The following is a 25990-nucleotide window of genomic DNA, read 5'->3' as shown; positions in this document are numbered from 1 at the left end:
CATTTATAAAACTACAATAGCAAATTTATACACGAACCTTGGCAAAAGCGAAAATAAAAAATTTCTTTAAATCATTGTGCAAATAAACAGCCGCTCCAATTATACTTCGCTCCGTTGATTCTCAATCACGATGACTAATACTATTTCACAATATTTTTCGTTCGTTGAATCGATCCGCCTTTTGTCGAGGGATGCGACGATCAAAGGGTGAAAACAAAAAATCGAGCGAATACGGACAGGTGAAACGATACTTTCTTTCTGTGAATTACAAACGACGATACAAAATAATATTTACATTCTACGTGGTTGTGTCGCATTAGAATAATACAAGGTTCATTGTACTCGTTACAGTTGCTGATATAAGTCACGGGGAGCTCGTGACAGGGTTCTTGCGCGACGAATGTTTGCATCGCGATACAGAAATCGCAGCTAATCGATACGAAACGTTTCTGACACGGTCTCGTTTTGCACGGATTGAATCTACAGGTTTTATATACGTATCGTACCGATTCTTTGGCAACGGATCCAACGTTCGCCGTGACAAAACGCGAGGAAGCGAGTCAGAAGACGTCGGAGCGTCTATGTACAACGAAGTATAGAAAAATATAACGTTCTTTAAATGCCAGCGAAAACAGGAAAAACGCGTCGATTTTTAACGGTCGCTTGACCGCGCTATAATCGCCAAAGACGTCTAAATACTCGTCGCTTGGATTCTATTTACACGAATATAACTCGAATCCCGCTTGAATCCGATTACACGTAGTTATACAAGCTTTACGTACAGAATTCTGATAATAACTTAAACGTTCCAGGCTCTCTTACATTAAACGCTTTACAGATATTATAAATAAATAATAGAACCCACGTTTTGCGGTGTATTTCGAGTAAATGCACACTCTTTAATCCTAAGAGACTACTTTGAACCGCGATCGGAGCGCGTTACAAAATTGATGAAATTGAACGAATAACAGATTCTCCATTCGATGGTTCTTCCCCGGATTTTAACTGCGAATTAAATATTTGTTGTTCGTCAGCGGCGCTCGAACGAGTCCCGTAAGATTAACGTCGCCGATCAAAAATTAATCCACCTTCGATTGTATATCTCGATTCTCTTAAAATACCTCTCGTTTAACGCAAAAACATTTACACGTATACGGCTGAATAATACACTACATACCTAAAATTTCGTACGGCTACCTTTGGTACAATTTCTCTCGCTATTGACTATAAATCGTAAATTCTCTTTGTTCCTTCCTTACCGACGTGATATAGCCAAGACGCAAACCCGTGTTCCTTCAATCGTGCTTTTCTCGAACCGAGACACACCCTGCTCTTCTATTCGCAACACTTCGCGTAAACAAAACCACGTGACCACTCGAGAATCTCGTCGATTCGTTGCGTCTCGAGCCAAGAGTGTACCGTGAATCGAAATACGAAAAAATTTCAACGATCGAAGCAAACCGTGGTCAAGGTTCCATAGAAACCACAACGCAAACCTTCGAAAGAAGGTCTACCGTTACACGCGAATCGTAATTCGTGCAAATTCTATCGTTTCTAATCGTTCGTGGTGTACTCTCTTCCAGTCGCGTGGTTTTGCAAACACGAGGATGATCAGTCTCCCTTGGAGTTCGAACTGCCATTGCAATAAATAAATCTCTCAAACCTCGGGTGTCAATCGCGACGTGAATCCTCCTCCCGAATTACATCGAGAGTCTCGCCCAAGAGTTCAACTTCTCGAGTTCAAGAGTTCGAATTCCTTTCGGTGAAATTACACCATCGCGCAACCGACCGATCGAATACTGTTCAACGCGCTGAAAGGGTGCAGGTGACGTCTGTAAAACTCGGACACAGCTCCAACGTGCTCGAACGCAGATTCTTTGCGTCGAGTTCGGGAGGGGGTTCTTTTATCGTTTCTTTTATATGAACAGATAATTTTCATAGTCCGCGTAAGAGGACGCCGTGACGTGTTTCGACGTGATCGGCGTCGAGGGCACGCTCTGCGGCAGTTGCTGAACCCGCGGGACCTGCATTTGTGGCAGCTGGGTGGCGTGTGGCACGACGATCCTCGGTTGCTGGTTCAGAGAGCCCAACGACAGGTGGTGCTGGTCCACCTTGTGGACCATGTTGTTGTTGATCGACGCGTGGTCCTTGTGCTGGTACAACGACATATGATTGTTGTTCTCGTGGCCGTGATTGTAGTGGGCCTGATGGCTGCCGTGGAGGTTCAGTCTTGACATCACCATGCTGATGCTCGAGTCTGACGCCCACATGCTCTGCAAACACGAGGATTGCGTAACGAAATTGACTTTCTATTATACTCTTATGAATAATGCTCAACGACACGTTTGGGACGCAGATGCGTTCGTACGCGTAATTACGCTCGGCCATGTTGGAGAACATCCCAAGCGGAAGAATGCCTTTGTTCGAGGCGTGAGAGCTTGTTCGGGAATCGTTTAACCGCTTAATAACACGTTTTATTGGCACGTTGCTTGTATTTTAACGACTGTTACATGCTCTGCGAGCTTATCGCGACATTGTTTCAAATACTGGGGGCTGTGATTCATAAACCTGTCCTCGCGGATTGAAACTCGACGAATGGTAGCCTTTCTGTTCAGGGATTCTTTAACTTCTCAATGACACTCTTACGAACGATTTACTCGTTTTTCAAACGAACATTTTACAGTTTACCAATTTATCGCGATATTGTTTCAAACATCGAAGGGGTCTGAGTTCTCTGTTCTCGCGGATTGCAACTAGACAACGGTAGCCTTTCTGTTCAGGGATTATTTAACTTCTTAATGACACTCTCGCGAAAAAGAATCGCTCGTACTTTAACGACAATTATGTACTTCGACAGCTTATCGCGATACTGTTACAAATATGGGTAGTTCTAAGTCGTAGTTTTATTCACGCATTGCAACTCGAGGACCGGTAGCGCGTCTTGTATTACGGTCGCTTAGTTACGAAGGTGGACTTACTTTTCTTCTATGGGGATTGTAGTCGGGATTGCGCCTTATGCGAAGATGGCAGTCAGCGGTTGTCCAGCGTTGCGTGACCTTAAGGGGTGAGTCGTCAGGATGCAATTTCCTTTGGTACTCCTCGCCTTCGCAGACCTCGTAGAGAGAGAACTGCTCGACGCATTCTTTGGAGCTGTAGCAACTCAACAGCATCTGGATGAGCTCGTCTACGGTGGTCTGCTCGGAGACCAACAGACTCTTGTACTTGGACTGTAAATCATAAAACGATAATCGTAATCTCGCTCCGCGGAGTTATCGTCGAGTGACGTTCGCGAGATGTCGTTATTTCTTAATCATTTTTGCGCCGTTGGGTGAGAAACGACACCACGCATTATATATCGTTCGACGGTGGTAGCGAATCGTCCCGTACATAGAATCGACAATTGACGTTGAAAACTATTTAACATAATTTACATATCCCAGTATCGAAACACCGATCGTCGTTGATTCACGAACGACGTTTCATTCAAAAACGTCCATCGATGCACGGTTCTTTACGAACACGGAGCTACACTTGGTTAGAAATTATAAACAGGCTATTGTAAATCGAAAGAACGTTACGTATGAAAATGTACATAGAATCGACAATTGACGTTGAAAACTATTTAACATAATTTACATATCCCAGTATCGAAACACCGATCGTCGTTGATTCACGAACGACGTTTCTTTCGAAAACGTCCATCGATGTACGGTTCTTTACGAACACGGAGGTACACTTGGTTAGAAATTATAAACAGGCTATTGTGAATCGAAAGAACGTTACGTATGAAAATGTACAAAACTTTGAAACTTTGGAGAATGGTAATGCGAAATTTCGATAAATTCGTTTCGTTAAATTGAACATCGGTGAAATTTCTATAAAATTGGTTCTGTCGTTTAACCGAGTTATCGTTGAAAAATTCGGAACTGACTGCGAAGAATACGAGTAAAAAATAGAATTTTTAGTAGAAGAAAACAACGGGTCAATTGCTCCGTAATCGACAAACAGATGTGAACCGAGCGTGGTGAGATGAAACTAGATAGAGAGTCGCGTAGGAGAGGACGGAATGGAAAACAGTAGGATGGAACAAACTAGAATGAAGTACAGTAACCGGAGTAACTGGAGCAACTGAACTTCTATCGCAGACGGACTAGAATGTCGTAGATAAATTGGCAAAATAATCGGCGAGAAGATCGAGCGAAATATTTGAGTAGCGTGCGGAGCGTGAACTTACCCCGGACATGAGTGCGCAGTCGTATATTTTGACAAGTCCCCCACGGCGTGTCTGCAACGAGAATCTGCAACAAGAAAACATCCGTAAATGTTGGATAACGTAGTAGTCGGCCAGAATCAAAGGAAATACGCTACTTCCACGTAAAAACACGGGGCTCGAGGTTCTAGTCAAACAGGGACCGTCTATGTCTACGTAACGTATACCTACGCCGGAAGTTTCGAGCTACCGAGAAAACATTGGTGACTCTTCGATGCTTTTTCGTGCGAGGCTGCGGCAGAAGCTTCGACACTTCCGATCCTAACATTTGTTCACCGTTCATCGGAGACCGGCAATACTTTCATCCGAATATACACGTCGAGTACTCGTTGAATGAAATAATTAATATTCGATCGTGGATCGAAATATTTCGCGAGTCGATTTCGTTCGTCTTTTACCCGAATTGAATTTTGTCCATCTCTGCCACACGATACTCTGTTCCTGCAACGCGTCTTTACACACGGTACGCTATCCGATATTTCGAGATAAGAGACAAATACACAACCGATACTCCAACAAAGTCAACGAACTCCGTGACTGAACACGGATAGTTACATCCATGTCTTAGACCAGTGGTTTTCAAACATTTTCGAAAGCTTCCTTTCCCTAAAGAAAATACATAGAAATTACTTGGACATTTTCTTTTTCTTATTCTATCTGCACGTAGAGTTTTTGCTATTTTCAGATCAGTCTTATACCGATATCCGAAACGAATCATTGATTTGTTTCTTGTGTTCATTTCTTAAAGTATTATAAGTGTCGTTAAAGTAAGTTTATTTTAGTCTCATTTTCTATTACATGCATGGAAAGAGAACTGTTTTTTATTTTATTTTATTCTTTACTGAGCAAAAAAGAATTCATGTTTTAGTTTTGCAAATTGATGTATCGGTGCATCGTGTAATAAATATAAATAAACAGTTTTGTTCATTTACTTACTAATTTCATTGTTTTAATTACCCAAATGCTTATGCTACTTGTAACGGGTAACTACTGATACAGGAAAAACTAAATTTACAATTAGAACTTGATAGGCTGACTACTGGCGAAAATGATACTTTTGCATATTCTTGTACATTGCGACTATAAATTAATATATTATTAAACGAGCTGCAAGATATTTTTAAAAAGCGTACTTTAAAGAATACAGCGATACATAAAATGTTTAGAAAGTAATTTATTAACAATGATCACAAGGTTGAATTTTCATGATGGCTTAAATGGCCGACCACTAACACAATTGCCCAATTCAAAAATCGTCGAAATCGGTGAGAGCCCTCTTTTCTAAACATTAGTTTGTTCTAAGAGTCATTTCGCTTTTTTTTTCGTGAAAATGAAACACGATGTTTCTAGAATATATAAACATTTTATCAAATTATACATTCTCCATTTTGTAAAACGAAATAACTTTCCGAACAACCGAATAATTACCCCTAGACCCAAACCGTAGTGATTTCGAAGATGGAATGGCTCTTGGTACGCGTAGTTGGCGTCGAAAATCCAGAAACGCGAGCGGGTGAACGAGTCTCTGACCCCCACCCTTCGGAATGTTAGCATATAATAAGCGAGCGTTTCGCGTGGTCGCCCCGGGAACCCCAGAACAAAGGGAATCGTTCGAGAAGGACGTTGCTGGTCGTCGTCGTTGGCTCGTGCTCACCGAGCCGCAAGAAGTCGCGTTTACGGTCGGTCGCGAGCCCTGAAATTACGTCACGAAGCCGACCGAAACCGATGAGCGGGAGTAAGTGGGGTGGGGGTAGGTGGGTGCGCGCGCAGGGTGAAGAAGTGCGCGCGCAGGGTGAATAAGTACGCGCGGGTGAATCGGTCTCGGCGATCGTACCTGGAATCGCCGGGAGGATGACACAATTGCAAAACAGCGGGCCTGGCGTCCTCGTTGAGCGGCAGGACCGTCCTCACGTTCGGTCTTCTCACGGTGACCTCCATGGTGAGGTAGAAGAGCTTCGGGTCGCGGTGCCTCATGCGATACTTGTTCAATAAGTTCTGTACGACCTCGCGGCAGGTCGTCTCGTAGGTGATGCCGAGGGTCTTGTACTCGATGTCCGGCCGCAGGCAGTTCGCGTACACCTTTATGGTCGTCTGGAACGCAAGATCGAAGGCTGTCATTAGGGTGGATATGTTAACTCGAGTTAGAACGGTTATCGATCGATGGAAGCCATCGGAGTCTCTCGTGGATGCATCGACGTTGGTAATCTTCCTTTCGAGTCTTATCTACGATCGACGATACAAAACCTCTTCTATAGCTTTCTAATAGTTCGAATTAATGCTCTCTGTCGTTTGGAAGATTACCGATAGCTCGACGGGCTGTTCAGCCTCGATGTTTCTCAACCTTGCGGAGTACTTCCGTTCAACTCGTGTTTCTACAGTTTACAGTACAACGAGTGGACGAAGGAAATACACGAGTATCTGTTATAATTGTTTTAACACTAAAACTACCGATAGATTTTGGTATATTGAGGTATTATTCGTACGTGTCTCGGGAAAATCGATGATTGAGGAAAAAAAGGGACTTATGATATTCATCATATATGTATATATATATATATATATAGAATAAAATAAGTCATAACGTCTTTTGAAAATATGCTATGGAATTTAAAATAAATTTCTTTGCAAAAACAGTTGAAACCAGTCGAAATGACCGGTTGGTAAATCTAGTGTTAATCGTGGAAGAACAATATGTTGCGGTATAGGTTGAAAAACACTCGAGGAACACACCAGGGATAAGCTTTCCAGCCGAGATAGAAGATAACACTCGAGAACTTTTGTCCAATTGTACGGAACGTCTCGTTTAAGTGTTCCGTACATGTATCGAAAGTATATACTTCCAATAATACGTTGCGATAATTTTCATAAAATAATATCGGGGTATGTAAAAAATATAAACGTCCTCTATAGCAAGCTATTTGAATTTCACAGTGGGGTTTCTCTGGTCGTAATGGTCGACCAAAATTGAAATGTTTATAAACTGGACTGGAAAATACGTGTAGGTGAATTTTAGGAGGAAAAGAATATATTTTTTGATCGTGTTCGTTCGTTGTTTCATGCGGATTCGGAAGACAAAGTTCCGAGAAAGGATACGTCTTGCTGTGTGGATCTGTGCCGCGGGAAACGAAGGAGAGGAAGGAAAACTGCGTCCTGTTGTCGGAGGAGGAGTAATAAAAAAAAAGAAGATACGGTAAAGACCGGGGTGACGCGACAAGAGGTTTTGACAATTAGTCCATAATTAACTACGGAGACAGACGTTGGCCACGCGCGGCGCATAAAACGCTATCAACCCTTCAGATACGCCGGCTACGAGGGGATGCGTGCACCGAAAATAAACCAGACACCAGATCACCCCGTTCGCAGATGCGTACGTCGTATGAGTATACACTCGTCTGTGTATTCATGTGTCGAGATTAAGGCTCCGTTTACGAGACGGTAGCTTGTAAAATTAAATACGGAGGTGTCGCGTTAACATTAAAGAGGACACCACCCTGACGAATGAAAGAAATAAAATCGAATTTTTTTTTCTTAGTTTCTTCAAGTTCAAAGTGCGTGGAATGTTAGGTCGAAAAGATATCTCGAAATTCGAACATTTAGCGAAGTTGCAGCGACGAATATACTCGTTTCACGTTTTTCTCAAAACTTTGCTTTTCAAGATGGTCGACGCGAAATCTCCGGAACTACACATCCGATTTACTTCAAACTTTATAGAGATACTCTCCGTAGAGTATTATACAATGCGGCGTAAGATTTGTTTAATATGTTAATTATTTAATTTTTTACAAACTTTTAAAGATGTTTTTTTTTGATAAAAATGATTTTATTCTTTTCATACTTCGACCATTTCTACAATTATTATAATTTTCGAAAAATCGTGCGCTACATTTTAGATAATAGTCTCTAGTTTATGAATCGACGACATCTTTTTATTTCAAACCTCCCAGTTTTCGTCACTCGTGACCGTAAAGAAACAATGTTTCACCAGAAGAGGTTCTAGGAATAGCGAACAACTTCGCCATTTTCTACGATTTTTACTTTCGCAAAATTGTAAAACGAAGCTGAAAGTTATATTCATATACACGTTTCGTTTGGTAATTACTTGGAAAAAAATTCGCAAAATTTACCCATTTTTCGACGTCTCGGAGTGGTGTTCCCCGTTCATTTTAACCATCGATTCGTAAATTCGAGACATCGGGTACCGCGTTATTCGTTGGGAGAGTCGAACGTAGTTACGACAGTTGGCTACATCAATTATTCAGTCTGTTAGTCAGATCCTAGCAGATATAGCGCCAAAAGTGTTGAATCGCATCGATGCAATCGTTTAATATTAATTTTGCAAGGCCCCAACCCCAACGATACATCGCGTACGTCTATTAACGAATGAAAATGATTTATCGCAAGTTGCGATCGTAGTGTTTCTGTTGAAAGATTAATCGTTCCATTATTCTACTAATACCCGTAACGGTACGTATCTTTTCATTCACCTTTGTCGTTTAGCAATATCCTCTTATTTGAATTTCTGTGAATGGAATTTTTACAAATAACTCCGAACATTGCATTTAAGCTTACGTACAGTTTTCGTGCCTTCTAATTTTGAGAAATACTTCAACGACGTTGCATTTTCGCTATAATCGAGAACGATAGTTCCCTAAATTAGAAAAATGGTTTTGCTCCAACGTTTCAAACCCTAAAAATGACCAACTAACGTTTCGAACCCTAAAAATGGCCAATGAATGTTTCGAACCCTCAAAATGGCCGACCAATGTTTCGAATCCTCAAAATGGCCAACCAATGTTTCGAACCCTCAAAATGGCCAACTAACGTTTCGAACCCTCAAAATGGCCAACCAATGTTTCGAATCCTCAAAACGACCAATGAATGTTTCCAACCCTCAAAATGGCCAACTAACGTTTCGAACCCTAAAAATGGCCAACCAACGTTTCGCTAACCGATGGTTCTCGGATAGCAGAATTCTCGGAACGAACCGAAGCCGAAATAACGGACTAATTGCAGAGATTCGAGAGCCAATCCGTCGATAAGCCGGATGTTACGAGTCGAAGAGTTATATACTTGGCCGCCGTATTCGCAAGTACCACTCCGATCTTCCGAAAACACGTGTAGGTGGACTTTACGACTGCAAGCCGCGTTGTATTTCCGACTGTAATGACCTACGCCGAACGTAGCGAACCGTGTCCCATGTGGCCCAGAGTGTTGCACGTGTTCCTACAATGATTCCCAACAACGGTGTACTCGCTGAAATCGTTCGACGAAATCACCTTCGTGAACTCCTGTCGACCTCTTTCGGATTTTCGCTAAGCTGCAGCCGTTCGTAACGGGCACGTTTCGACGAGAATACTAGGATTACACCTTTCACTGTGTACCGTTTATAGCGTCAATATGTTGCCTTTGTATCGCTAACACTTGGACAGTGGGGCTAAATTGGACACCTTGAATGGAGGATTACTCGGGGTTCGTGTCGCGACAAATATCGAGGTGTCGTGTGCCAATTTGGACGTTAATTCAAATATTTTACCAGATACATATTTGTTGAGCTATCTGTATCGCGGTAGCGTGTAATTAGAGACGTGAGTTCAAGAGCGAGTAAACTGCTCGATAGAGCACGGTTCCCCACCGACGAAAATCGTTCTTTTTTACTTCCTCTTTTTCAATGTCGTCTCGACTATCTCCAGTCTCGAAAGATTCCATTTTGTAAAGAGGAGGTGTCCGATGGTTCGTGTTCTCTCTTCTTAAGCGATAGAACGATGTAACAAAAGTGCAAGGACTGAACGAAGAACTCCTCGATGTCCTTGACCGGACTGTTTACTCGATTGCTGCTGTAGTTTGGTACGAAGAAGTGAATTGTATTAAGGGAGTATAACTAATTCGATGTGTATAGATAGATACACAACAAAGATTCTACGAGACAGAAAGGTTACTTTATTTCTTAGTACGACAGTGAAAAAAAAAGTGAATTATATTACGGGGTTATGATTAATTTCACGTAGACATATGTGCGATACAAATTCTACGAAACGAAAAGGTCGATTCAGTTTTTGAAATGGAAGATTGAAAAAATGAATAATTATCAAGGCGATGTAACTAATTTGGAACATTACGTATGTACGATAAAAATTCAACGTTAGAAAATATGTTCGATTGATCCACGTTTCGGTTTAATATTTACATAATTGAGAGACATTTCGCGGAACGATATCGTATGCTGTCTATCGTGTCTCTAATGGATAACACGAACCTGACGGACAATCATTGAAACAAGTATGAAATGTCACGCGGTGAATCATTCCGAAATCGATTCTGTCCGAGGGAAATCCGATCTTTCGATTCTACTACGTGCAATTTATTTATAACGTGTAACTTACTTTCTACGGACAGAAAATACGTATCGATGCTTATCGCGAGTGTTCACGTCCATCGTAACACATCACGTGCGTTGTTTTGCAGTGACGATACCTGCATTAGAAAGTCTGGTCTATTCGTCGGTAATAAACATTTCGGTAGATACGCAACAGTGTATGGACAACATACGTGTATCAGATTGCGCGAACTAATTCAGAAATTATTTTCAAAATACGAAGTCCGTTACGCGCGTGAACCATTCCATAAGAATAAATATAGAAACGTGATACGCGTAACGTGCACTGCACGATTTGTAGAAAATTCGATAGAAGAGATTGCACTTACCCGAACAGGGTATTGTGGCAGAATAATCCAAACTTTCTAACGAAATACTGCAATTTTCCAATAATTTGAAATTATCCAATAAGAGATACGATCTCGGTACAACGGAGACTCATTATTCATTTTCAGGTTGTAGAACCGCGCTCTTTCAACTCGTTTCCGCGGAATGCAACGTTTTCCGTACATTGTCCCGTTCCTCGTCGACACGCGAAACTTAAAAAATAAATAAATATCACCGGACGTTCGAATTCCTTCTTGATACCACTCGGATCGATTTCGGGCGCCAAGAGCGCCACGGGCGGATTTTCGTGCTCGTATTTGCGTTAGCGGCTAAACAAATAACCAGGGTTCGTACACGCACGCCTCCGTTGAGAAATTCCTGGTGGCGTTTTACGACGACCGAGAATCGATAGAGAACGTTCCGTTCTAACGAGTCGTTGCCTTAACAAAGCGAAACGTACGTGCCGCGTACAGCTCGCGTAAACACGTGCGCGTAGAGATACACACCCAAGAGGGGGGCACGGTTTTCGTGCGCCCCCGTAAGTTTTTTCTTTTCTTTTTTTTTTTTTCTTTCTTTCGCGGAGAGGGCAAAAGATCGACGTAGGCGCTCCACGACTTCTGATTCACCGATGGAATTCCGATACGCTTACGCGCGAACATTAATGCGGTTTGCGCGGAATTCTCAGGTGTTCCTGCACCAGGAGTATCTTTGTTCGAGTTTTTCCTCGTCTCTCGAACGCGGTTACGAAGGTCGAAGGCGCTTCTTGTCGTCGACGAAACCAAATCCTTCGCGCCGGATAGATCGTATGAAATCTCACGGGATCGTTAACGAAATTCTTTCACTCGTCGACTAACCGAGGTACAAGAGTGTTGCGATCGAGACGAATTCTTTTTCTCACCACGTTTCAAAACTTTTTCAGCGTTTCACGATTTAAAGAGAATTGTTCTTCGGGTGTATAGTTCAATTTTATATTTTTCGTCTCGAGACCTGATTCGATTTCGAACAAGAACGGGCGATTTGTAACGATGTTTGTAATTCTTTTCCTTTTAATTTTGCTAATGTTACTTGTCAAATATTTAAGAAATATTCTCGACGAATTTTGAAGGGATTCAATTTTGTACGAGAAAATTGAACGAACTTTGTCCCTATGGGAGATTCTTTACGATAAAACGAATGAAATTATTCGTCGCATTTCTGAAGTTCGTCTCTGTAAATTTCTTTTTCGACTCGGTTTTGAAATCGCATCGACGCTTCGAGTCATTAGCTCGCTATCGGCTAAGTGCTTGTCCTTAAATATTTTTCCATGCGTGGGTATCTTCGAGTAGCTGTGTTATCTCGTCCGTGGTGTCTTGTGTACCAAGTGCTTGCTTCAAACGGTTGGCGTATTTCGTGTTAAAATTCGTCGCGTGCGCAAAGTATACGGAAAGTGAAAGCAGACTCATCGTTTAGCAAACATATGCCGATTTGTAACAAAATGGTACAAATACTTGATACAAGCGTATTGTATTGTACGATAGAATTGGCAATTTTTTCCTGGAAACGTGATTTCGGTATAGTAAGACATACCTCATACGTATCTCGGAAAATTCGATAAGCGAGAAGAAAAGGTCAATTTATCAAATTGATCGCGTGTGTGAAAAAGAAAAATTCATAACGTCTTCGGAAAATGTATGTAGTATGTAATTTAAAGTAAATTTCTTTATAAAAGAAGTTGGAACCATTTTGACCGGTTGGTAAAGCCAGTGGGAAAAGACAAACTTATAACATTGATCGCGTGTATAAAAAAGAAAAATTCATAACGTCTTCGGAAAATGTATGTAGTATGTAATTTAAAGTAAATTTCTTTATAAAAGAAGTTGGAACCATTTTGACCGATTGGTAAATCCAGTGTTAAGATCCTACTATGTATCGATCTGCAAATAAAAAAAAAAAAACACCCATCGTTTAATTGGGCGTACAGTGAGTCACAGCCAAAATCGTACATCACATATATGAATACGTTTCATCTCGTGAAAAAGTTCAGGAAAGATATGGGGGAAAAAATATCATGAATCTATATTGTAAATGTATCTATATTTATTATGTAGTAGTATCGAAAGGAACAAAGTTGTCTAAATATAAAAAAAAACAAAGTTACTATGATTCAGTCTGGAAAACGTCTCACAGCTAAAATCGTACAGTATGTGTACCTTGTAACCCGCCACGGAATTGGCCATTTTTCCTGGACACCAGTATCCGAAACACGTCGATTTTTGTAACGATGCTAACGAAGTCGGTAAAATCTGTTGTAGATTTAAGGTTAAGGAACACGCACAGTTTACACGTATTTAGTGAAATAGTAATTCAATTAAGGACAGAAAATAAGAAATACAATTTTAGAACGGACGCGTTCTGTCCGATGTCTGGAACGAAACATTAGAAACTGAAAGTCAGAAACAAGACACTTAGCGGGTTTATCGAACGACAAAACTTATCGAACAACCTAGTACTATACTGTTCAATAAGTTTTATCGAACGACGAAACAACCTAGTATCTCGTTCAAAAATAGCAATGGTTTCTACGAGAGATTATCTCAGCCGAATAGTTAGTTAGTTGATATTTTTCTTCTTTTTATTTAAAAGTACAAACTTGGCAGTTAATAACGGAACAAAATATCTTCCAAATGGCCGCCTCGGTTTTTTTTACAGACCACGATCGATCGAGCGATTGTAGTCGTCCTAATTACAAAATATTTAAAACGGTAAAGTGGATGCGTATAGTTAGTCGAATAAAAAATGGCACCTAGCATCTCGTTCAAAAATAACAATGGTTCCTATGAGAGATTATCTTGGCCGAAGAGTCGAATAGAAAATGGCACCTAGTATCTTGTTCAAAAATAGGAATGGTTTCCTACGAGAGATTATCTCGGTCGAATAGTCGAATAAAAAATGGCACTTACTATCTCCTTCAAAAATAGAAATGGTTCCTACGAGAGAAACTTTAGCAACTGAAAGTTAGAAACAAAAGATGGTTAGCTCGTTGCGACTCTCAAGTGTTCATATTTGACTCCATTATCGACAGTGAAATACAATTTTAGGACGGACGCGTTCTATCCGATGTCTGCAACGAAACTTTAGCAACTGAAAGTTAGAAACCAAAGATGGTGAGCCCGTTACGACTCTCAACTGTTCATATTTGACTCCATCATCGACAGAGTTCCAAACGTTGGAGACGCAACACGACAATGTACATATGTATATCATTGTCCTTGGAAAAAATCAGCGAACGACGAGGTTCGAGATCACCAGGACGAGGAACGCGCTTCGAAGCGACGCGACGCGACGTAACGGTCAATCGACAGCGTGTTTTCCCAGCGATGGCGGCTAATGATAGAGAAAATAACGCGGAAGACGGAAAAAGCGCGCGGAGAACCGCATACAAGTGTCAAAGGGAGGTCTGCGGCTCGTCAGAACCCGCTCGGGAAAGGAGAGATGCCACCCCGTTACGGGACATCAATAACTTCCAGCCGGTTATGCGCTACCGAACCGAAATACGCATCGAGATATTTCCGTTCGAAAGAAGTGTTCGTTCGGGTTAAAAGTGTATCGCTTCTCTCGCGGGATCGTGGTCCGTGTTTGGAACGCAGATGGGCAAAATTTTATTCGAAAGGACGAACGAATAGGACCAAAGTACATACGACGATTCATTCGACAGGGTTAAAATTTTATCGGGCCATTTTGAAATGGCAACGGGCTAACCATCTTTTGTTTCTAACTTTCAGTTGCTAAAGTTTCGTTTCTTTAATTAGTATCTTTAATTACTATTTCACTAAATACGTGTAAACTGTGCGTGTTCCTTAACCTTAAATCTACAACAGATTTTACCGACTTCGTTAGCATCGTTACAAAAATCGACGTGTTTCGGATACTGGTGTCCAGAAAAAATGGCCAATTCCGTGGCGGGTTACAAGGTACACATACTGTACGATTTTAGCTGTGAGACGTTTTCCAGACTGAATCATAGTAACTTTGTTTTTTTTTATATTTAGACAACTTTGTTCCTTTCGATACTACTACATAATAAATATAGATACATTTACAATATAGATTCATGATATTTTTTCCCCTATATCTTTCCTGAACTTTTTCACGAGATGAAACCTATTCCTATATGTGATGTACGATTTTGGCTGTGACTCACTGTACGCCCAATTAAACGATGGGTGTTTTTTTTTTTTATTTGCAGATCGATACATAGTAGGATCTTAACACTGGATTTACCAATCGGTCAAAATGGTTCCAACTTCTTTTATAAAGAAATTTACTTTAAATTACATACTACATACATGAAATTCCATAGGGTAGTAAACACACTGGAATATCTCACGAGCAAACGATACTATTGAATATCGTTCGGAAAGTCGTTTCGTTCTCCAAAATGGAGAATATATCATTTAATAAAATGTTTATACGTTCTAACAAAATCGTGTTTCATTTTCACCAAAAAAAAAAAAAACGAAACGACTTTCCGAACAACCTAATAGATTTGTTTAGTAATGTTTCTCGACACGGAGGAGGTTGAGAAATTTGAGAACTACCGTGTAGTTTTTGCGAGACATATTTTTGATATTGCTGTTTGAGATATTATAATTGTATTGTATGTAAAGAAAGGAATAATTTTTGTCTACGTAGAAATTGTGGCCCTCTTTGGTTCGAGCGTAAGGAATAGATGGGGAGATTTAAAGTCCGATTACGATGCATCGCAGGTGCGCAAAGTCTGGCTCCTATCGTCGTAAACAAATTCAAACAGCTATAAGAAGGTGTGCACTTGGTTATCGTTGCAACGGTAATTAGATCCTTTTCGATTGTAATTTGAATCAAACGAGACAGCAACATTTTACAAAGATATACGACAATCGAGTATTATTCGTACAACTCGGATCGTGATTGCATCAATGGAATGTGTATTAATAACAAATTTCTTTTAGTATAGTTTCCGTATTAAATTGAGAACCAATTAGGGATCAAATGTTGAGAACGGCGCGTATTTTAGGTAATCTAATAAACCTTCCAATATACGTACATTTTTCAAAATAAATATGCTATTCTGTCAAAGTGACATACAATATATTATTTTATTTTCAGTCATGCGTTAACGAGAAAAGTCGTGGACCACTGCGATGGATGGTTTAATTTCTACTAATTAGTTTCTTCAAGCTAGATACTCTTTCGAATTGTACAGAGTGTTCGTAAGTTAAACAATCAAACATTGCGCCGTGAAAGTATAGCTTTGCGAACATTGCGCTACCGGTTTATTTTTGTCGAAATTTGCATTATTGGTAGACCTATTACGGCAATCGAGTAAACTGTCAAGCATGTAAATAGTACGTGGCGTTGTAACGGAATGGAAAATTGATAAGATTAAGAGCGTTAAGTTTAGCTCATTGTGTGCTAGTGTGCTATTTATAGAGCATTCAGGAAGACGATATTATTCCTACAAAAATTTATTTCGATAACGCTTGTTTTTCCACAGGGAAACTACATCCGCTTCAAAGACAAATAAATTCGATATCGAGCCAGCAATTGAACTTGAAACAACTTGGAAAAGAAACAATTATCGACGCAAATATACTGAACGTTTCTTGATCGTTGCGCCAAGTATGCCTTGAAAATTCAGCTGCTCGTTTCACGAACACCCCGTATTCGTTCTCGCGTGCTTTCACGTCGTCGAGGGAATTTTCCTCGGGAACGAATAATTAAAGAACGCCCGTTTCACGCGCCGTGTACAAGGAAAAAACGTAAAAGAATCAACATCTACCCCCGACGGAAGCCGTAGAAGATTCGTTCGTAAACGAAGATCCTAATGGGTAGGTTAACAACCAGGAATTCGAAGAAGAGGAAGTCCACCCCAGATTCGGGGACGAGAATTCACCGGGTTAATCTGGCGTATCGAGTGTAAAATGTAAAAAAAATCAAGGGGGACCGGTCGAGGGAAACGAGTGGAATGGAAGTCGCCATATGCTCGAGCAACGTCTTGCAACGAGGGGACCCCGTTCGCCGCGAGTTTGGTAAAGCCCCATAAAACTCGCGGCGTCTCGAAGAATGCACCTCTCGCGAGCACTTACGGGTTTTCGCGCATCGAAATCACCATCGGCAAATTTTTCCTCTCTTTTTCTACCAGTAGTCAGGACTACTCGTCGGTTCGCGACTTTCACGAGTTTTCGGGTTTTACGTGTTTTCGCGCATCGAAATCACCATCGGCAAATCTTTTTTCTCTCTTTTTCTATCAGTAGCCAGGACTACTCGTCGGTTCGCGACTTTCACGAGTTTTCGGGTTTTACGTGTTTTCGCGCATCGAAATCACCATCGACAAATCTTTTTCTCTCTTCTTCTACCAGTAGCCAGGACTACTCGTCGGTTCGCGACTTTCACGAATTTTCGGGTTTTACGTGTTTTCGCGCATCGAAATCACCATCGGCAAATCTTTTTTCCTCTCTTTTTCTACCAGTAGCCAGGACTACTCGTCGGTTCGCGACTTTCACGAGTTTCGCGGCGAATCTATGCGTTTCGCTCCGTTGATTCATTGACGCTCTAAAAATAGACACGGTATCGCGAGCTTATCGTTATCGGGCCGCTCGTTCGAGATGGAGCGGGCAAACCCAGCCCCGCGCAACCGACACCCGGTAGATATCGCGTATCCTCGTTTCGAGGCAAGGTAAACGACACCTTTCAACGGAAACACCATTAAACGACCTTGCCGCTTTTCTAATCGGCGGACATATTCGCGTGTTTGTATAATTAGCGTCACTGATACGCCGATACGCGTTTACTTGGAAACTTGCCGACGGGGACGACGCAAAATTTTATTCGAATAAAAAGAAACGACCAACGAAACGAACGTGTAGCGATTTATTCGAGCGGGTCAAATTTTGATTCGTTCATTGTGAAATACATCGTCGTGCAATTGAAACTCGAAGTTTCGTTCGACCGCTGCTGAATCAAAACTCGTTCGAAGTAACAAAATTAACGTACATTAGTCCGATCGGGCGTTTAAATTATCATTCCGTAATTGAAACTCTGAGTTTTATCGGTACACGCTCATTTTCACAGCAGAATTACCCGTCCCGATAATTTAAACGATTCAAATCAGCATTTCGATCGATCCGCGTACCAAATGCTCTCATGGAAAATTGTACGCAAGCGTACACATGGATTGAAAGAAGAAGGAAAGAATCTTCATCGTTGTTCGAAACTTTTATCCAGATAAATCTTCCAACTCGCAATCTGAATCTAATACTCGCGTATTTTACAAAAATATGACATTCAGTTACTATCCGGATACATATGATCGTATCGATGAAACGCCTATTAGCTAGGAAATTTCTTTCAATATTTTCTCTGTATTCCCAAGAGGGTTTATCAGGATATATGTCCATTGTTTAACACGATCCCAATATTCGTGTATTCTTTATTCGTCGTATTTCCATCCGAATAATACATTTTTCCCATTCTCTGCTCGCTGAGTAGCCAACTCGAGCTCGTCGAATGGGATGCAGTGGAACGGTTGCAAATAAACGGGCAATCGAGTTTCCCTCGGTGTAAAATTTCTTTAGAAAAAACGAGACTCGTCCATTCCTTCTGTTTCGCAACCGTCCTCCATTCGGGTCGAAGAGAGCCGAGTGATCTTTAGGAATCCGGAAATGGCAAGGGATTATGAGAACCGAGGCGCGCGCTTTATAATTAGAGCGCGAACAAAATCGTGCAGCAGGTTTTAAAGATCGTCTAGAATTTCCTCGCGTCGACTGTCCCACGCCAATGGAGGCATCACTCGGACGCATAATCGTGAGCATTTTTTAATAATTGTCACGTGGACGGGGGTTGGTTACACGTCACGGCCTTGGGTTCCTTTTATCGCGGTACACTTTACACGCTGAACACTCGTCGCGCGTTGATTAGGATGATTTTTCATCCCCCTTTGACCAAGAATTTTTCCACTTCCTTTCTCATCGAGACAAATTACACGTACCAGGTTAGATAGATTTAACAACAAGGTGATTCATCGCTGAATGTACACATACCAGGACAGATAGATTTAACTTGAATCGTTACAATTGTTTTACATCGGTGAAAATACATATCCCAAGGAATGGATTTGGAACGAAGGTAATTGTTTCTTCATCGCTGAAATCCACGTACCGAGGATCTAATAACAAGGCAATTGTTTTTCGTCTCTGAAAACGCACGTATCGGAGCACAGATTTAACAACGTAATTGTTTTTCATCGTTGAATCTCGCTCACGTTGCAGCCGACTTTCCGCATTGTTCGCCATTTTTCTTCCCAGATACTTTCCTTCGTTGCTATACGGTCGTGTATCCGCGTGTAACAAGGTATTATTATTCTTATTAATAGCGGCAGGTGTACTACCACTGAATCCAAAGATCGTTTCGCAAACAATAACCGTAAAACTCACAAATTGCGGACTTTGATCAATTAGTCCGTTTTCACTGTGACGAATTACAAAAGTTCCGAAGATTTATGAATACACAACGGACAGATACACGAACGATGATTGATATTGGACACCAATTGTGTTATTGTTCTCGGTGACCTATTCCTGTCATCGAACTTCTACTTTTCAACTTTTCCAACGGTGCTCCGTTGGTAATTAACAATTTCGAACGAACGTTTCCTCTCGTCTCTGTCTCTTCTTCGCTCTCACCGGTTTCGAACCAACGTTTTTACCTCGAAAATGGGGGTTCGAAACGCGATATTATTATTTAAATCGTGCACACGAGTCAGCCATTGTCGTTTTCGCCATCGAACGTCAACTTGGACGAAACGGAATACATTCGCTGAAAGAGGGAGACCTGGCCGATAACGAACCTCTCGTTCGCGGGAAATGCAAAATATCGCGAAAACAATAGCAGTCTGCGCGACTCCAGGTGCCCCCCTACGTCCCCCCACGGCAAAGGATAGGATTCGAGGTGCCACGACACGAACTCTTCATTAATTTTCATGCGGGGGCCCACGTAGACCTGGTAGGACCCCTTCGCATAATAAATTCCTTATTCCTCCCCCCAGAAGTCCATTGAATCCCGAACGACGGCCCTTCTTACCGCCCCCCCCTCCCTCCCTCTTTATCCCGGTATGGCGCGTGCTTCACGATTCTCAGCTGCCATATTTTCCATCGTCAAGGGGGTCCTCGGGTGGTGTTGCTGTTCGAGCACGTGTCCCCCTCCCCCATCTCTCTGATTTCCGGTCGAAGTGAAGAAAAAAAAGAAAAAGGAACCAGGAGACGCTTGGAACAAAAACTCGCCTCTCCCGCCCCTCGAACGGGAAGAATCCGTGTCCTCCGTCCCCCTTTTCGCTCCTCGAAGCCGTGAAATCGGTGTTCCGCACCGGTGCCCCAAACCCGCACGGAAATAGAGGTCACGGGGCTTTGTTTTTTTCGGGATTTCGAACGTGACAGGTGTCGAATCGAGTGTTTTTTTTTTTTTTTTTACGGAGAAATTCGGGGAGTCGTTACGGGGATAAAGGGTTCCTCGGTACCCCAAAATTAACATAAAGAATTTCTGTACGACACGAATATAGTACACGGACGTACCGATGCAATTATATTTTTTTTCATCGATCATTGATGCTCGAATAACATCACCTGCGTGTATATTTGTAGCAAGGTTTTCAATCTGCGAGTTCACTCTGAAGGAAATGATTACTTTTGAAATTTAGTCCAAAATAAAACTGTCTAGCCAGGAATAAATTGGTAACGATAGAAACGATCGATTTACGCTCGTAAACGTTGAAAAATAGATTACGACAAAAGTTCATTCCCACCGAGAGAAGAAGTTCTGTTCCTCGGTACGATCAATTCACAAGTGCTCGACGTTACATTATACACGTTATGTGTTACAGTCCCCTGTTCACAGTGCTCCGTGTAAGATAACGACGCCGAGAAAATCATTTCCAAGTTTCGAATATTGTTAACCCCTATTGAAACAATCCCACCAATTACACACGGATAAATAACGACTTCATTCTAGACACTTGGCAATGTTTAATGGTAAATTATTTCTTCCGCGCCACTTTGTTAATACACTTATTCGTCTTGAATCAGTCGAGTCCGCGTTGCGTAGACGTTTGGAGTATGTCAGAAGTAATTATGCACGGTCGCGAAGAATAAGTATTATATTCAGCGACCTGCATACTATCTATGAGAAAACTGGATAACCAAACGAATGAAATATCAGCTGCACCGATTGCATATCATTCGTTTGAAAAATCGGAACGGGAAACGGTAGTGAAAATTGTAGAAATCGCGGCTTCTATATTTGTTCTTTCGTTTCGCTATTTTTCCGGTCGTTGCGAGTATCGGGCCACCATTATGTGCTCCTTTTTAAGAGGGAGCGATCGTTCGAAAACTTTCGTATAAAATTTCGTATAAAAAATATAATACACACGTGGAAGAGAAATATCTACGATACTTCTGTATCGTTAGAGTTTCGAATGTCCTGGAACACGTTGACACAAAGACTTCGCTGAGCAGATATAATCCGAGCTGTCACACGACCATATGCGCTCGAAAGAACGGAATGGTTTCTGCGAGTGTCACCGGTGATCCGCGAGCATCGTCAGCAACGCTCGAGCGCATCTTGTGTATCGTATTCTCTAGTCGGTATATCAACGGCCATTAACTATATGCGCAGTAATCGATAGTACCAATAATTATCAGCGTGTTACGGATGCCCTTGATCTCTCGAGCGAGCAATCGGACACGCGCGGACTTCAAAGATTCGAACCGTCGTCGCATAATACCGATATAATATTAAGATTCCGTACGCGTGATAGCAAACAAATAGAAAATAAATATGATCTTGAAAGCAAACCGTGACGAAACTCTTAATAAATTACGACACGCATTAATCGCACCAAAGACAAAGATACTTAGAATTTTATTTACCGTAGAAATTTTTTATCTTCAAATTCATCAATGGTAGAATTTTATAACGTTAGGATTTATTTATTCTAGAATTTTACGTTTTAATGTAATAAAAATAAGATTCTGGGGTAGGTAAAATTCTATTGTAAGAGAATTTCAGCGTCGAGAAATTTTTTATCTTCAAATTCATCAATAGTAGAATTTTGTTACGCTAGGATTTCTTTACTCTAGAATTTTACGTTATAATGTAATAAAAATAAGATTCCGGGGTAGGTAAAATTCTACCGTAAAAGAATTCTAGCGTCGAGAAATTTTTTATCTTCAAATTCATCAATGGTAGAATTTTATAACGTTAGGATTTATTTATTCTAGAATTTTACGTTTTAATGTAATAAAAATAAGATTCTAGGGTAGGTAAAATTCTACTGTAAGAGAATTTTAGCGTCGAGAAATTTTTTACCCTAAAATTCATTAACGGTAGAATTTTGTTACGCTAGGATTTCTTTACTCTAGAATTTTACGTTATAATGTAATAAAAATAAGATTCCAGCGTAGGTAAAATTCTACTGTTAAAGAATTCTAGCGTCGAGAAATGCTACCGTAAAAAAGTTCCAACGTAAGAAAACTTCGGCGTAAAAATTTTCAATGAAATACAATTCGAGTTATGTCTCCAACCAGAGTACTAAACTATCGTCGCCAATACTTACCGAGCATAGTTGTTACAATGCCAAACATGTGCACAAATTAAAAAGTAATTCCGAAATTTTGCCTATCGTTACTTTCGTAAGGCATATAATAATTATAGGTTCGTTCGAAAAGTGATTTCGTTTTCCAAAATGGAAAATATATAATTTACTAAAATGTTTATACACTCTGAAAAAATCGTGTTTCATTTTCACCAAAAAAAAAAACGAAATAACTTTCCGAACAACCTAATGGTATTGCTCGATAAGTCGTATCGTTGGATAAGAAACGGAGCAATTAGGTCGATCGTTTGATTTTTCGAAAGATGGTACTACAGTTCGACGAACATGTGTGAAGTTTCGTGTAGATCCGTCGACTCGTTCGTATATTTACACTTGTTCGAAGTCGAAGTGTCATAGTATCTTTTCACAATGGAAAAAAAACGAGAAAAGTTATCGAACAACCTAGTACTCGAATTGCACGAAAGAAAAATCTGTCAAAAGGAAAACGAAATACGCGGTTCCAACAACGAGGACCGTTGCGTAAATCTCCGACTGCCAGTGAGGTCTGTCTGTCTGTTTGATACTGCTCCAAAAAATTATGCATTTATTTATACAAAGTATTCCATATTTATAAACCGCTACAAGTTATAAGCATCTAGTAATAAGTATTATATATTGCCAATAGTTATAAGTATGTAATTATAAGCACTATGTACAATCACTAGTAATAAGCATTTATTTATGTATAACGATACATAACGATGTATCTTCGGGTAATCTAAACTTATGTACTCCATTTCTTGCTTTGTACTGTTAGTATGCACATCAATGTGCATGCTGCTAATAACCCTGTACTGGGTTCGTAGCGTAAATAAAAAAAAAAAAAACAAGGACCGTGTTCGATTTCGAACAACGCTCGACCACTCTCTCTCCGTGTTTCCAGGTCCCAGGCGGATCGCGGTGCTCCTTTCGGGATCGTCCCGTGATCCAGGACGACGATCTACGCGCGTCTCGGCGGCCCGAACCGATGAGAAATTGTCGGCTCCCTATTTCCTGCGGATTCTTACTTTCGCGCCGGCACTTTCCCGCTGGGAGACAATAGCCGCGGCACGAAAGCCTGGGAAGCGCGATTTGTTTTGCTCGAACGAAGCACACTTCGCACGCTCGACGGAAACACGCGCGGCGACCGGTAGGAGGAGATATTCGCGACTCCTTTTGTGCTACGGGCCGCGAAATGTCGCACGACCCGGTTTACATAACATCGGCCGATGCGTAACGGGAATCGGGAAAAGAAACACCGAGGAAAATGCATCTCGGATCGCCCGAGTCGATCGTTACGATCAGCGAAATTATAATTGCAGCGAATCGAACGATGGATTGCGTCGGAGGAAGAACTCCATCGATGTCACACCCTCCCAAGCCCGTAACCGAGTGTTCTCGCGCCTGAGGCACCGCTCGAGAACACTCATGTGTCGTGTACACAAGGATAATTTGCAACGGGTGGTAGAAACATTTTCACGCAATTTTTGCGATCGAAATAACGTGAAAATAACTCGAAATAAAGTAATTTAATTTATTTCACGTTCAAACGCAACGATGTTTCGCCCGTTTCTTCTATTACTATGCTATCGATTTATAAGATACTATTTTTCGAATTGCGCGAACGGTAAAGATGGTTCAATTTGTTTTACTTTCAAGTGCAACAATGGAACGCGGCACCCTTCGACAGTTTGCTTTACGACGATACACGTTTGGTTAAAAATGTTTTTGCCCGAAATGTGCAAACGGTGATGCGTCAAAACGGTCGATTTAATTTCTTTTACATTTAAGGGTAACAATGGAGTGCAGTAGCCTTAATTCACTTTTGCAGTGGCTTGTATCGCTGTCTGAAATAGTTTTTACGCAAGCTCTGCGTAACAACAGTGAATCGTTGAAACGGCCCGTTCAATTTATCGTACCTTTAAGGGAAACAATGAAACACCACAGCCTTAACCTACTCACTTTTGCGGTAGAAACACGCTCGTACGGGTGATTTGCATGGTTGTCGAAAGTAAGATTTTACGCAAACTACACGAACCTGTACGTACCCCTTTTGCATTATCACAGCCCTGTTCCCTTTTATCGACGCAGAAACGCGATTTGATACCATTCGAGCGTTTGAAGTAGATCCGTGAGCCATTTATGCGTACATTTTGAGGTTAAGTTTGGTAACAGAACCTCGCTGATCGCTCCCGCGTCTCGTTTCGCGCGATAAATTAATTTACTCCAGTTATTCTAGATTCGTGTCGCAAACGTTGTGCGATAAAGACGTTGAACAAAAATGAATGAAATTTGCGTCTGAACCTTCTCACTGCTTGTGAGATTCGTGAGATTCTGGTAGTTGGAACATTGCGGAAATTGCGAAGATTTTTCGGCAAATCTTTGTACAATGTTATCCATTTCGTTAATACGGCTTCTATCGATTACACTCAAAGGTGCACAAAATATACACGGGCTGTAACACGTGAGACCCGATTCGGCGTTGGCTCGGCTACAAGAAAGCAACGAAAAAAGTTTCTACAAACATTGTGCCCTATTTGACCTTGTTCCCACGTTATAGCCATTTTTCTACACTTGTGTTTATTTTCATCCGCCTACTCTTTCGCCGGATGTTTCCAGGTTGGCCTAAACATTTGCGCTCGAGCCAAGGTATTCGACCGTATCGGATCTTGGTACAGGTTCGTTGTTCAAAAAGAACAGTACGCGAGTAGTTCTCTGCGTACGTGAAATCGGCGTGTACCGATTTCGTTTCTTTATTCTTTGCATTCTCTATTCGGACGACCGACAACTGCACCTTGAATCGCGATACAAAAGGTATTAGGACGATCTACAAATCTTCGGATTTTTCGATCTACGGCCGGTATGGTCGCTTCGATGAACGTAGTCGCTTCGATGAACGATCCACGTCGAAAAAGGTTACGCGCGGGTCTAGCAATCCCTCGTGAAAAATACAAAAACCACGCAATCGGCGAGCGATAACGTTTACGATTTTTTTGCGTTCGGCGACGATACGGGCGGGAGATACTCGTACAAACCGCGCCATTTTATCCGTCGATCGAGGCACGCTGCTTTTCTCTCGATCTTCTTCTTTTTCTTTTTTTACTGGAAAGTGCTGGCAACGTTAAATCGAGCGCGACGGGGTCGACCGCGAGCGTCTCAACGTCGCGAGGTCAGGAATTCCACGCGAGGGTCAATCACTGTCGCTTGCATCGTTCGGAGTATGCGTGTACGTGTACACATATTTCGTGCGATTACGTCTGACCGCGATTACGCGTCGCCTCGTGCATATTCGCGACTTTTTACCGACGCCTTTTAACCCTACGGGACAATTGAACCGCACGGTCGCACGTGTACCGAAGATACGAGATTGGTAATTCCT

General features: G+C 41.4%; 1 protein-coding gene across 1 annotated transcript in view; it reads right to left on the bottom strand.

The window, feature by feature from the left end:
• Positions 1 to 234: 234 nt before the first annotated feature.
• Positions 235 to 25990, bottom strand: part of Rau (RA domain-containing protein rau) — a 67949-nt gene continuing 42193 nt past the window's right edge. Inside the window, exons 3-6 of the mRNA XM_076312530.1 lie at positions 6105 to 6361; positions 4235 to 4298; positions 2979 to 3227; positions 235 to 2273 (exon numbers count right to left, since the gene is read on the bottom strand). Coding sequence (XP_076168645.1) covers positions 1917 to 2273; positions 2979 to 3227; positions 4235 to 4298; positions 6105 to 6361 — 927 coding nt within the window. The 3' untranslated portion in view covers positions 235 to 1916. The remainder of the gene's footprint in view (positions 2274 to 2978; positions 3228 to 4234; positions 4299 to 6104; positions 6362 to 25990) is intronic.

The sequence above is a fragment of the Ptiloglossa arizonensis genome, chromosome 5 (assembly GCF_051014685.1).
Source record: "Ptiloglossa arizonensis isolate GNS036 chromosome 5, iyPtiAriz1_principal, whole genome shotgun sequence".
NCBI classification, from domain to species: Eukaryota; Metazoa; Arthropoda; class Insecta; order Hymenoptera; family Colletidae; genus Ptiloglossa; species Ptiloglossa arizonensis.
The sequence above is the reverse complement of the archived record's forward strand: the minus strand, read 5'-3'. Positions and strand labels throughout refer to the sequence as shown.